The sequence below is a fragment of the Rhodotorula paludigena genome (genome assembly GCF_050403205.1).
Source record: "Rhodotorula paludigena JCM10292 DNA, Rt_paludigena_JCM10292v1_ctg39, whole genome shotgun sequence".
Lineage (NCBI taxonomy): Eukaryota > Fungi > Basidiomycota > Microbotryomycetes > Sporidiobolales > Sporidiobolaceae > Rhodotorula > Rhodotorula paludigena.
The window spans coordinates 1-12283 of NW_027481419.1; the positions used below are offsets into that span (position 1 = coordinate 1).

General features: G+C 64.0%; 4 protein-coding genes across 4 annotated transcripts; 1 reads left to right on the forward strand and 3 right to left on the reverse strand.

Annotated features, from left to right (window-relative positions):
* Positions 1-422: 422 nt before the first annotated feature.
* JCM10292_003815 (MFS transporter) lies at positions 423-2726 on the reverse strand (the record flags this gene model as incomplete). The annotated part of the gene is made up of 9 exons (XM_076650667.1): positions 423-574; positions 629-748; positions 808-1236; positions 1293-1351; positions 1517-1590; positions 1654-1731; positions 1789-1974; positions 2039-2127; positions 2210-2726. The coding sequence occupies 9 exons, from the start codon at positions 2724-2726 to the stop codon at positions 423-425; spliced, it is 1704 nt and encodes a 567-aa protein (XP_076503718.1).
* Positions 2727-2923: 197 nt separating this feature from the next.
* TMS1 (Tms1p) lies at positions 2924-4876 on the reverse strand (the record flags this gene model as incomplete). The annotated part of the gene is made up of 4 exons (XM_076650668.1): positions 2924-3086; positions 3328-3498; positions 3575-4467; positions 4574-4876. 4 exons carry the CDS (start codon positions 4874-4876, stop codon positions 2924-2926), a joined length of 1530 nt encoding a protein of 509 aa, XP_076503719.1.
* Positions 4877-5517: 641 nt separating this feature from the next.
* On the forward strand, positions 5518-6891 carry ARC35 (Arc35p; the record flags this gene model as incomplete). The annotated part of the gene is made up of 5 exons (XM_076650669.1): positions 5518-5582; positions 5745-6149; positions 6215-6459; positions 6555-6768; positions 6867-6891. The coding sequence occupies 5 exons, from the start codon at positions 5518-5520 to the stop codon at positions 6889-6891; spliced, it is 954 nt and encodes a 317-aa protein (XP_076503720.1).
* Positions 6892-7200: 309 nt separating this feature from the next.
* JCM10292_003818 (cation-translocating P-type ATPase) lies at positions 7201-11535 on the reverse strand (the record flags this gene model as incomplete). The annotated part of the gene is made up of 18 exons (XM_076650670.1): positions 7201-7372; positions 7438-7893; positions 7958-8013; positions 8083-8213; positions 8283-8460; positions 8516-8742; positions 8808-9125; positions 9181-9372; positions 9439-9754; positions 9814-9854; positions 9915-10013; positions 10068-10106; positions 10174-10349; positions 10407-10580; positions 10638-10823; positions 10886-10956; positions 11015-11258; positions 11321-11535. The coding sequence occupies 18 exons, from the start codon at positions 11533-11535 to the stop codon at positions 7201-7203; spliced, it is 3291 nt and encodes a 1096-aa protein (XP_076503721.1).
* Between the last annotated feature and the right edge of the window lie 748 nt (positions 11536-12283).

A 12283-nucleotide genomic window follows, 5' to 3' on the forward strand; every position in this document is an offset into this window, starting at 1 on the left:
AAAATCTGTAATTTTCGGGCCGCCCCCGCCCCCCCCCCACCCCCCCCCCGGCCCCCCCCCCCCCCCTAGCTAGTTTGGGTATATAATGGAAGGGGTCGAGGCGCTGCGGTGCGAGCGGCGACTCGCCGCCTGACAGAGGAGAGGAGGCGGCGGCAACGACAACGCGGACAGCGTGGGAGCGCAGGTGCACGCACAGCGAAGAGAACGTAGACTAGCAAGCACTCGGGAGGGCTTGACTGGCCGGCGAGCGGCGCGGACGAGCAACAGGACGGGGACCAAGATCGGGAGCAACTTTATCCTCTGACCGCTTTGCTGCAGACCTCGGGTGACCTGAGCAGGGCTGAGCAACCTACTGGCTGAGCTTGCATGGCCACGCTGTGCAAGTGAGCGCACAGTCCCCGAGGAAGACCCGCATTGCAACTCTAGTCCTCCCTACGCCTGTTCCGCGGTACACAGAACCAACCAATGATAGACACGACCGAGATGCCGATAAGGACCGCCGGAAGCGTCGAAAGACCGCCGCGTCCGGCAACGAGACCGAAGAGAAGAGGGCCAACAGAAGAGCCAATGAGGCCTGTGCAGCGCGCCGGGTCAGCATGCAGCACTGACACAAGAAGGTAGGACGCACCCAGGCCAATAGTGAGGCTCATGACGGCCGATTTGAGCGAGGGCGGGACCCGGACACCCACAACGTCGAGCACCTTTGGCGTCACGGGCCCAATGAAGAAACCGGCCAAGACCGTCACCACTGCAGTGCACCAAGCAGCGTCAGCACAGTGCACAACAGACTAACGAGACAGTACGCACCGGCATTGACGGCAAAGTTGTGGACGTAGAGCACCGCAAACATGGCGCACGCAGCGACGAGAAGCACGATCGAGAAGGCGCGCTCGCCGAGCCGCTTGGTGAGCAGCCACGCGAGCACAACGCGCCCGAGCGCGATCCCAGCCCAGACACCCGCGAGGACGAAGCGCGTCGCGGCGGCGGGAGACGAGCGCTTCTGGATCATGAACGAGACGATCCAGGCTGAGAGGATGTCGGTCGACGCAAAGGCGCAGATGATCAAGAGGAAGCCGACGTAGACCGACGGGAGCTTGAGCGCGCGCTTCATGCGCTGCTGCGCCGACATGACGGCGCGCGCGTGGATCACCTCGCCCGAAGCGGGTGCGGCGGAGCCCTCGGGCGCTTGCGCGGTTGCGAGCGTGGCGTCGTGCGCCTCGTCAGGCGGTACCTCGTCTGCAGAATGGAAGATGGTCAGCACCGATTGAGGGGAGGCGTGGAGCCAGACGCACAGCCGCGGAAGGTGAAGAAGCCAATGACGGCGAGGATGAGCGAGAAGCCGAGCGGCATACTGAGTGAGAGGAAGTCGCGTCCGCGGCGGCGGCGGTAGTATGAGGACGCGCAGTAGAGCGAGCGACGGAAAGAAGGGAAAGGGGCACCGGTGCGAAAGAGGGGCGTGAGGCACAGACGGCGCGTCAACTCGAGGCTTCCGTAGACAGTCACCGCTCGCACGCACTTGTAGTAGCGATTCCAGTCGTAGCCCTTGTCGACGAACGCGCCGATCATGAGCGGCGAAATCATCGCTCCGACCTTCACGAGACCGGCGAGTCAGTGGGAAATCCAGGCAGACCGAGGCAAGACGGAGGAGCGCACTCCAAAGCACGAGTAGAGCCACGACATGAGCACGCCGTCCTCCTCGTGCGAGATGATGGTCGTGATCGAAGCATCGTACTGTCGCCACGCGGGTCAGTTTGCGCGAAACACCCAGAATCAAGCAGTCAGGCGCACCATGCCACTGCCGAAACCCATGAAGAGTAGCATCGAGACGAATACGGGGAACGGAGGCGCGACAGAGAGGACGACGCAGCCGGTCGACATGGCGGCCGATGCGACGAGGAGCGAGACTTGGAGACCGAAGTGGTGCAGGAAGAACGACGCTGAGATGGACGAGAGAAAGTAGCCGGCCGTGTTGGACTGCGGAGCGTTGACCTGGTCAGCTCGAACGGAGCGGGAGAAGCCGCGCACGCCGAGAGCGCACGAGGAAGACGGTCGAGATCTTGTCGTAGCTGACGCCGTAGTGCTCCTGCATCTTGTCGAGGTTGGCACCCGTCGCCGAGTCGTTCATGCCTGCGTATGCCCGCAGCACGTCAGCACGTGAACAGCTGGCGTTAAAGTGCTCCGAGCGAAACGACGCGGAAGGGAAGCGCACCGACGAGGGCGATCATGGCGAACGCGACGGCGAGCTGCGCCCTCTCGCGCGTCATCCAGCCCTTCTTCGCTCCCGACCCAGTCGTCGCAGCCCGCGCAGCCGCCCTTGCGGACGCCGCCGACGGAGTAGCCGCCTCTGCCTGACCGGCCGAGAAGCGCCGGCCCCTCGTCTCGCCGAGCTCGAGCTCCTGCGGGCTCGCCTTGCCGTGGCCCTTGACTCCGCCCAGGAGCCACGCGAGCCACCCCTGCCCCTCTGCGCGGCGGCCATGCCTGCGCGGTCGCTTGAGGAGCGGGTTCTTCGAGTGCGACGCGCTGCGCGTGCTCGGCGGAGCGGTCGAGCTCTCGCGGGTGCTGGCAATGTCGGGCGTGCTCGGGTAGGCGTACGAGACGCGCGACGACGGCGAGGGCGGGCGCGAAGGAAACGGCGAAGACGGAGAAGACGGAGGAGGCGACGCCGTCGCGGCGGCAGCGTGCGGGTGCGCAAAGTACGCTGCAGACGGGGCAGAGGGCAGGTCCATCGCTGCAGCGGGATCCCTGCAGCGCCGAGTCGAATCGAGCGAGAAGAGCGAGCGGTACTCTTCTCTCTCCGCCTTTCGCTCTGGGCGCAAGGATCTGCCGGCTTGCCGCACCCTCGCTCTTCAAACGCAAGATGCAGCTAGACCGAGAGACAACAAGTTGCATGTATCGAGACCCTAGAGCCCTCCGAGCACCCTCCTCAGAACCGATCGGGGAGCACGAGCGGCGCCGCAAGACTCCACCCGTACAGCGCGAGGCACACCCAGCTCGACACGACCCGCATCCAGAACGCGACGTGCGACCGCCCGATGCGCACGGGCGTGCCGTCCGACGGGACGTTCGAAATGGTCGAGACAACCGACCTGCGCAAGGGGCGAGATGGAAGGTCAGCTGCCGCACTCTGGGCGCACAAGGTCGAGGGATGGCCACTCACCAGCTGCGCGGTCACAAAGCGTTGGATGAACATGGTCGATTTGGGAGTGGCGGCGAGTTTGCGAGAGCCAAAACGGCGGAGGAAGAGGACGAGAAGCGAGGGTGAGAAAGACAGATCGCATCGTCAGCCCAATCGACTGCCGCAAGAGGGAAGAGACCGCGCCGACGCACTTGGTGAGCAGGCAAGCAGTGTACATGGTCGCGAGGACAAAGATGACGTGAAAGTACGAGTAGTTGTACCGCGTGCCCGTCTTTTCGTCGTCGTTGACGGGCGACATGCCGCCCGCCGCGCCGTCGTCTTCGTCGTCCGAGTCTTCGTCGAGCGCCGAGGCCGGGAGGGACCTGTGCGTGCGAGGAAGGCGAGCACCGAGAGTCAGCGCCGCACACGGAATCTGTAAACGAGTCACGCCCAACGCACCCCTCCTCGACGGCGGCCTTGATGGCCTGGTAGCGCAGCGAGTCCTCCCTCCTCGGCTGCGTGCGCACGACCGTCTCGAGCTCGCCCGCCTCGAGCCCCGCCTGGCCCACACCGGTGCTCAGCGCCTCGTACCCCTCGCTCGCGGACGGGCGGTTCTTGCCCGGCACAAAGGCCTTGCTCTGCGTCGCGGCGCGGCTCGTCGAGTAGGCGATGGCGAGAAAGGTAAAGACGGCGCCGAGGACGACCATGCCGGTGCGGGCGCCGGCGGCGCGCGACTGGAGCGGGTTGCAGCGGCCGCCGGACGCCTCGTCGTCGTGGTTGGCGATGGCGCTCGTCGTGAGGTAGGCCGTGTAGGCGACGACCATGCCCGACTGGGCGAGGCCCGAGCGCGGGTTCGACTCTTGGACGGCGGGCGCGACCGAGAGGGCCGAGACGGCGAGCGACGCGACCCAGTTGAGCGAGATGAGGGCCGTGTTGAGGCCGCAGCCCGCGCCGGCAAAAAAGACGTACTGGACGACGGTGAGCGCGATCGAGAGGGCGTAGAGGCCGAGGGTCGAGCCGATGAGGACCCACTTCCACAGCGGCGAGTCGGTTTGCTCCCAGCGCTCGAGGCACGTCTCGCTCCACGTGTGGGCAAAGTCGACGAGGAGGACGAGGCCGATGAGGATGAAGGCCATCGAGCCGGGGAGGGAGACGTAGGTCGCCCAGAAGTGGATGAAGAAGCCGTTGGGGACGAGGAACGAGAGGGCGACGAGCGCAAGCCACGCGATGACTTTCGGGCCCCACCACCCGTTCTGTATCGCGGCGCGCTTGGTGCGCGTATCCTTGACGCCGATGAGAGAGAGCGAGAGGACGGCGTGAAACATGGCGAGTGCGAAGCAGATGCGGTGGACCTGCGCACGAGCAGCGTGTCAGTGGGTACGGCTTGAGAGCGAGCTTGCCGCAGCAAAGCTGTGCGACAAACGCTCAACACGCAAAGGGAAAGAAAGCACGACTGACGGCGAGGACGCCGTAGCACTTTCCGCCGCTGCACTCCATCTTGATCCAGTCAAAGCTCCATTTGGCGACGAGGCGGATGGCCCAGTCGGTGAGCATGACCCAGGCGAGGAGCGAGTTGAGGAGGAAGATGAGCGAGTAGCCGACGCGGGTGGCGACGCTCGAGTTGCAGTTGCACGAGCGTGTGAGGGCGGACGCGGCCTGGCCCGTGCAGAAGAAGGCGACGCCGGTGACGCAGGCCGAGAGGGCGGATGCGCCGAGTCCGCCGATGGACCCGAGGAAGGGGATCGAGAGGAGTGCGCCCATAATGGCGGCCGCGAGTCGCGTGAGCGGTGAGCCGACGACGAGGTGGCGCAGGCGGGTCAACCTGCGGGCGGCTCAAGGGCGGGTCAATCAGTCTGGCGGTCGCCCTGGAAGTGCCTCGACCGTGCTTGTGCCCTGCCAGGCGCAGCAGCACGGCGCTGGCGAGGATCCGCCGTGATCGAGGCGACGACTCGGGGCAGAGTCGGCTCAGCCCCAGTCCGCTCGAGTGACCGCGTACGGTCCTTGCGACCACTCGAATGTACGCACGCAAGCCTCCCCAGCGCTCGAATCCAGCGCAGACGAGCAAGCGATGGCGAGAAGGGAACGAGGCGGTGTCCTCACCTCGCAACGAGACCGCGCGCGCTGCTTCGAGTGGGAGCAGGTGTCGGTCCTTCGGGAGAGCAGCTAAACAGCACCCACAGGACCCAGTAGGGCGAGGGCGAGGAGCAGGCAGCGCCGAGAGGGGCTGCGGGCGGGTGGGGCTCGGCGACGGTCTCGTCCGCCCTCGACGCTCAGCACAGCGCACAGCGAGCGAGAGACCGCGCAGCAGTGCTCACGAGACTCGCACGGCCAACTTGCCCACCCTCGAACCACTCCCACGCTCGCACTCGCTCTTGCTCCCGTGCTGCTCCCCCCTCGTCATCATGGGCGTCGACCTCGAGCCAGACAACCTCTACCTGCGCCAGACTATCGCAGACAAGTTCACCAAGTGCGTGCCACACTGCCTGAGTCCCATCGCATTTGCGCAGACAGCTGACACGGCCTCTCGCACCCCCACCCCCTCGTGTCTCCCCGGCTCGTCCTCTGCCTCGCACCCGCACGATCTACGCCGTACACACCACCGACACCCTCGCGACCATGCGCACTCCAGGCCCACCGCACTCGACCAATCGTTCGTCGACTTTGACTCGGTGCGCTATCGCCTCACGACGCCCGTCAGCAAGACCCAGCTCGTCCTCTCGATCGACATCCCCTGCTGGCACGAGCTCGACCAGTACGGCGCACGCGCCATCCTCGAGCGCGAGTACGGCTCGCTCGTCGCCCCCGCCGCCGACACCGAGGACGGCTACTCGGTCACGCTCCGCCTCGACCTCGAGCAGGGCCCGCCCGCCGGCGACGAGCGCACCGCCCTCGTCAACGCCATCGCCCTCCTCAAGCGCAACGCCCTCGCCGCCCCCTTTGAGTGCGCCTTTGCCATCCAGCGCGACATGGAGCAGAACCCCGTCGAGGAGGGCGCAAAGGACCCGCGCGCACAGGTCATGAGCATCCACTACCGGTACGCGCGCGTGTGCCTTGACCTGTTCCCCTTTACTCTCTGCTGACGCCCGACGACGCCCGCAGCCCCGAGGAAGCAATCTACCTCCTCCCGTCGTCGGATCGCGTCACCGTCATCTTCTCGACCATCTTCAAGGAGGAGACGGACCGCATTCTCGGCAAGGTCTTCCTCCAAGAGTTTGTCGACGCCCGCCGCCGCCCCTCGTGCCAGACCGCGCCCCAGGTCCTCTACTCGAACCGCGAGCCCCCGCTCGAGATCCGCCACCTCCCCGGCCTCGACACGACCGAACGCGCCGGCTACGTCACTTTCGGTGCGTCCCGCTGTCTCTACAGCACCGTGCGAGTGTCTGCGAGTGTGCCAGAGCGTGCGGGACCGGCGAATTGACTCCAATCGGCGCGCGGGCAGTCCTCTTCCCCCGACACTTCGCTCCATCGACCAGCTCGAACACAATCACTCAGATTCAACTGTTCCGTGACAGTCTACACTACAACATCAAATGCAGCAAAGCGTACCTGCATTCGAGGATGCGAGTCCGGACTTCAGAATTTCAAAAAATTCTCAACCGAGCCAAGCCCGAACAGCCAGAAAACGATGCAGACAAGGCGCGCAAGACGGCCAGGTGCGTTGCTACACCCCTGCTGCTCGGGCGGCGCGAGCAGGAGCGAAAACGGCGCTGCAGAACTCGAGCTGACCGCCTTTCGCGTTCGACTCGTGCAGCGGCCGGACGTTCGTGCGCACTTAACCGCTCACCTTACAGTCTCCCTCTCCGCTGTACAGCTGTGCCTGCGTTGCGCAATGGACTTTCGTGCGCCGTTTCGGGCAGGTTCGGTCGCGAGAGGGAGCGGAAGGATGCCGCTCGCCTTCGGTTCAGGAATGCTTCCGCTCGACCAGCACACGAGTGTTGCAGCTTGCAGAATGCACAGAAAGCGAGTTGCACAACGCCCGAAGCGTGAGGTAAAGTCATACAGCTCGACCGCCGCCCATCCGCGCGCGGAAGCACCCCTCCGTCGCCCTCACCCGGCCTCGTCATTCTGATCGCCCCGTCCCGCTTCTACCACGCGCATCTCGCAAGCAGTCCGGCGGGCCAGCGCCGGTTCGCAGCCTTGCGCGCCTCGTCGAGCGCGAGGAGCGCGACGCCGTACCCGAGCGGGAGGAAGAAGAGCTCGATGTCGATTGAGCGCGTGGACAGGATGCGCTGGAAGAACGGCGGGTAGGAGAAGAAGCTGCGGACGGCGTTCGAGGACGAGTCAGCCGGGAGACGACGGGCCCACGGGAGTAGTGAACGCACAGGCCGAGGAGCAGCGCGAGGGCCATGGCGGGAAAGATGACCAGGTTCCTCGTGCGCGGATTGAAAAGCGGATCCTGCTGGAAGATGGACCTGCGGCGCGTGCGCGTTGCGAGGAGGTTGAACCACTGCACGACGATGAGGTTGAAGAAGTAGACGCTCTGCGCCGTGCTGATTGCCTCGGCGAGCACGTTGGCGTCGACGTCGTAGTTGCCGTACTTGAGCCACAGCGCCGAGAACGAAATCCCCTTGCGCTCGAGCGCAAAGTAGAACGCGCCGACGCACGCCGTGAGCGACTCGAGCAGGCCGAGGAAGCCGTACGCGTGCAGGAGGAGCCGCCAGTCGGCAAGGCGGTCCTTCTTGCGGTCGCGTGGCGGGCGTAGTAGGAGGTCGGCCTCGGGCTTTTCGAAGATGAGCGCAAGGGCCGGCAGGACGTCTGTGACAGCGCAGATGAGGATCCTGTCACCAGTGCGTGTAAGCTTCACACGTTTCCACAGAGACCAAATGACCAGCAGAGACGCACATCTGAATGCTGCTGAGTGCTTGAGGGAGACCGAAGAGGACATTGAGCAGAACGGGCTGCGGAAGGGAAATCGAAGGGCATCAGCCGAGTCTCTACGGAATGAGCCCTGACGAAGAAGAACTGACGATGAGCTCGGAGAAGGAGCCGGCTGGAAGAAGGTAGAGTATGCTCTTGCGCAGGTTCTCGAAGCAGAGGCGGCCCGACTCGACAGCCGTGACGATGGCGGAGAAGTCGTCGAGCAGGACCAGGTCGGCAGCTGCGCCGGTCAACGAGTCAGCAGCCAGCCAGGGTCAGACAAGGCAGAAGAGAAAGGTGGGAAATGCACCTTCCATGGCGACCTCGGATCCGCCCGCAACAGCGACGCCGACATCGGCTTGCTTGAGAGCGCCAGAATCGTTAACGCCATCGCCTGTTACGGCCACAGTCTCACCAGCGGCCTGGAACCGCTTGACAATCTGCAACTTCTGCTGCGGCGTTGTGCGGGCAAAGACAAGCTCGTCGTACTGCGTAAAAGTGTGAGTCAGCGAAATGCACGGAGCGGAGCAACGGCCGAGGCACCTTGATGACCGCGCTCCACTGCTTCTCAGTGAGCTGTTGGAGCTCCGAGCCGGACAGGACGATGGCCTTGCGGCCAGGAGGACGCTCGACCGGCTCGACCGGTTCGGCCTTCTCCGACTCGCTCGAAACGCTCAGATCCGCGGCCGAGTGGACCTTGTGGCCCGTCGCGGTGATAATGCCGACTTGCCGGGCAATGGCAGCAGCGGTGCCGGCGAAGTCGCCGGTGACTGTGAGCGGAAGCAAGGTCAGGCAACCTTCTCAAGCACGCGCGGCGGAGAAGACGCATCCATGCAGAAGCGGATGCCAGCGCGACGGCAGCGCTCGACCGTGTCTCGCGTGTCGTGCTTGGGCGGATCGACGAGCGCGACGAGTCCGATGATGGTCAAATCATGCACGAGCGGGACGAGCTGGTCTTCCTCCGTGCCGATCAAGTCCGCAAGCGCGTGCTGCTGAAGTGGGCGCTTGGCGAGTAAGAGTACTCGTTGGCCAAAGGACGCAAGTTGGCACTGAACGGCGCTGAGCGTTGCGGCGGATGCGGGGGAGAACCGACGCTCGGTGCCGTCAATGTCGAGGATCCGGGTGCAGCGGTGCATGAGGACATCCGGGGCGCCTAGCGCGAACGGTCAGCTTCGATTTAGACAAAACAGCCGGATGACGGAACGCACCCTTGACAAGCAAAATCTGGTCTGCCTCGTCCGAGAGAAGGCCGGGCAAGACCGTCTCGCCGCGCGAAGGCCGTACAACCTTGACTGCGTACTTGTTCTTGCTGTTGAACGCCAGCTTGCGAGTCACGCAAACGGCACGGCGAATTGTCGAGACTGGCGTGACCGAGTCGGCGAAGCGAAGAAGACCAGCATCTGAGCGGAAGAAGTGGGTCAGCTCAGTGGGACCCGAGAGATCACACACTACGAAGCGGTACGGACCCGTTGCGTCGCCGTTGACCTTGCGCGCCTCGATCGCCTGGCCTCCCTCGTCTGCGGCAAAAGAGGCGTCGTTGCAGATGGCGGCGATCGAGACGATCTGGCTGAGCGCTTCGTGCGCGACTGCAGCCGCGTTGATAGAAGCACGGCGTGCATCATCGGCGGTGAAGAGTGTGGTACCGACGGTCACGTTGACGACCGACATGCGGTTCTGCGTCAGCGTGCCGGTCTTGTCGCTTGCGAGCACTGAAACCGAGCCGAGGGACTCGACCGTCGTGAGGGCCTTGCAGAGCACGCCCTGCCGCTTCATCTTGTGCGCCTACGGAAGAGGCAATGTCAGTAAAGACGCTATGTGGACATGAAAGACAATGAGCGCACGATAACGGTCAGGCTCATCGTAATGGCAAAGGGCAGACCCTCTGAAAAAGCGATAAGTGAGGGCCTAATCTCTCTGCGAAAGCAGAATGGGCCACACTTACCGGGGATGAAGGCAACCGCAACGGAAACGCAGGATACGATCAGGACGGGGACGGGGATGAAGTCGGGGTGGTCACGGCAAAGCCAGGCGGCCCAGAGGACTACGGACGGATGCGTCAGCAGCACAATGAGCAAGATTGAGTAAGAAAACCAACTGATGATGAAGATGACGACGACTGCGGCCAGACTGGCGACTGCAGAAGCGAGGTCAACATAATTAGCCGCACGCGTCTGACTCGGACTTGAGCGCAGGAGACGTACTGATCCACACGAAGCGGGTGATTTCGACTTCTAGGGTCGAGCGGACTGGGCGAGACCGTCCTGCGGCCTTGGCGATGCGGCCGAAAACTGTAAGGTCGCCGCAGCCGACGACGATGCCGACGCCCGTCCCTTCCGTACAGAGCGTGCCCTGCAGCGCAATGTTGCGCGTCTCCATGCTGTTTGATCCGACGTGAGCAGGTTGTAAACAAGGTTGCGGAGTTAACAGCACGAACAAATTGTCATCCGTCTTGTCAACGCAGCCGCCGACGGGTATGCTCTCGCCCGTCAGGATCGAGCGGTCAAGCTGCAAGTCGGGCGACGTTTCGATGAGGCGGAGATCGGCAGGGATCTTGTCGCCCATCTTGACGAGGACAACGTCGCCCTTGACCACGTCGGAAGCGGAAAGGCTGCAAGAGCCCATCTCAGTTCAAAGTCCAAAATGACGGCAGGACAACGATGCGCACTTGTGTAGCAAGCCGTCACGGCGGACGACGACCGTGGTCGGCAAGACAGAAGCAATCGAAGACATGGTGCGGGTCGTCGTCCAGTCCTGGTACGCGTTGAAGACGGCTTGTAGGACGACGACGATGAGCAGGACGACCGCAAGAGCGAGGTTGGCGACGGCAGGGTTGGGCTCTCCGAGAGGGCGCCTGCGGAGACACAGGTGAGCGGGAGATGGCGGACGAGAGCAAGAATCGGAACGTGAAGCGACCAGGCAACGAAGCACAACACAGAAGCGCAGAAGAGCAAGGACCCAAAGCCACCGAAGAAGTAAAAGAATATCTGGGTAACCAACAGCATCAGAGGCCGTCGTGTTTGTGAATACGAGGAGCGATCCCACCTTCTTCGGCCAATTGGTGCGCGGCGGCGTGATGGTGTTCTTGCCGTCCCGTGCGAGGCGGCGCGCGACAGCCTCGTTGTCGAGACCACGGCTGGGCGCAACGCTGAGGCGCTGGCACACCTCGTCAGGATCGAGGAGGTGCCAGTCGAGCCTGGCGAGGTCGTCAATGTCGGCCGCGACCTCCTTGTGCTTGTGCGGGGGGCGCAGAGCCGGAGCAGCACCGCGAGTCTCAGTGACATGAATTCTGTTGAGCCGCACGAGATTCAGCATGCGCGAGAGCGCCGGAGGCGGGAGCGGAACACGCACGAGAGCGTGCGGAAGTCGCCTGGCAGGCGCACCTCCGGGCGCACGCGAGGCGGCGCCTGGAAGCTGCGAATCGTGTCGAGTCGCTTGATTTCGAGGTTGCGATGGTGGCGAGAGCCCTTGGACACGAGTGCCGGGACGAGCGGGCGAGCCGAAACAGTCCCCTTCGAAGTGCACGATTCGAGGTCGAGCGAGTCGTCGTCTCCTGCCGCAGGCATTCTTGGGATCAGATTCGGGCTGCGGGAGGTGCAAGAGAGCGAGAGAGGCAAGCGAAAGCATAGCAGAGTCGTAGAGATGGCTCTCGCAGGAGCAGGACGAAATGCGGGAGCACAAACACCTCTGCGAGCGATCTTGGCCCGTCGCAAATCGCGCAAAGCCGCGTGAGCGCCTCCACCTGACGAGCTGCACCGCCTCCATGTTCCAAGATGCATCGTCTGCCGCATGTCTCCGGATTCGAGTGACCGGTTCGCCCGCCCAAGGGCTGAGCGAAAGGCGCTCATCTCGTCCGCCATGCGACAGTCCGCCCAATCGAGTGCGGCCGCGTGACTAGAAACGTGCGCAGGATCAAAGCGCTCGCGACGGTGGATCTTGCACGCGTAGTCTTGCGACAACGCAGCGATGAGGGCGAAGTGCCTCAGGATGAGCGGACGGAGCGTTGCTCTCGTCCCGCGCGGGGGGCACTGCGAGTCCCAGTGTGTACTAAACTGACGAGAGGGCTATGCAGCGCGGTCCTTACACAAGCATTCTTGCGAGGAGCAGCGGGAGGACGAGGTCAGCCTGGCGAGGCCCCTGTCGAGCGAGAGAAGGAGCGCACTTTCCGCCTGCTTCGCAAAGTGATCTAGACGCCCCGTAGGTTGCTTACGAGATCGATTTTACACCTTTTGCAGTCTGCGTGGGCCGCTACCGCTGCGCTCGCGAGTCGACAGCAGGCCGGCTTCTCTCCGCGGACAAAGCGCGGTCGATCTG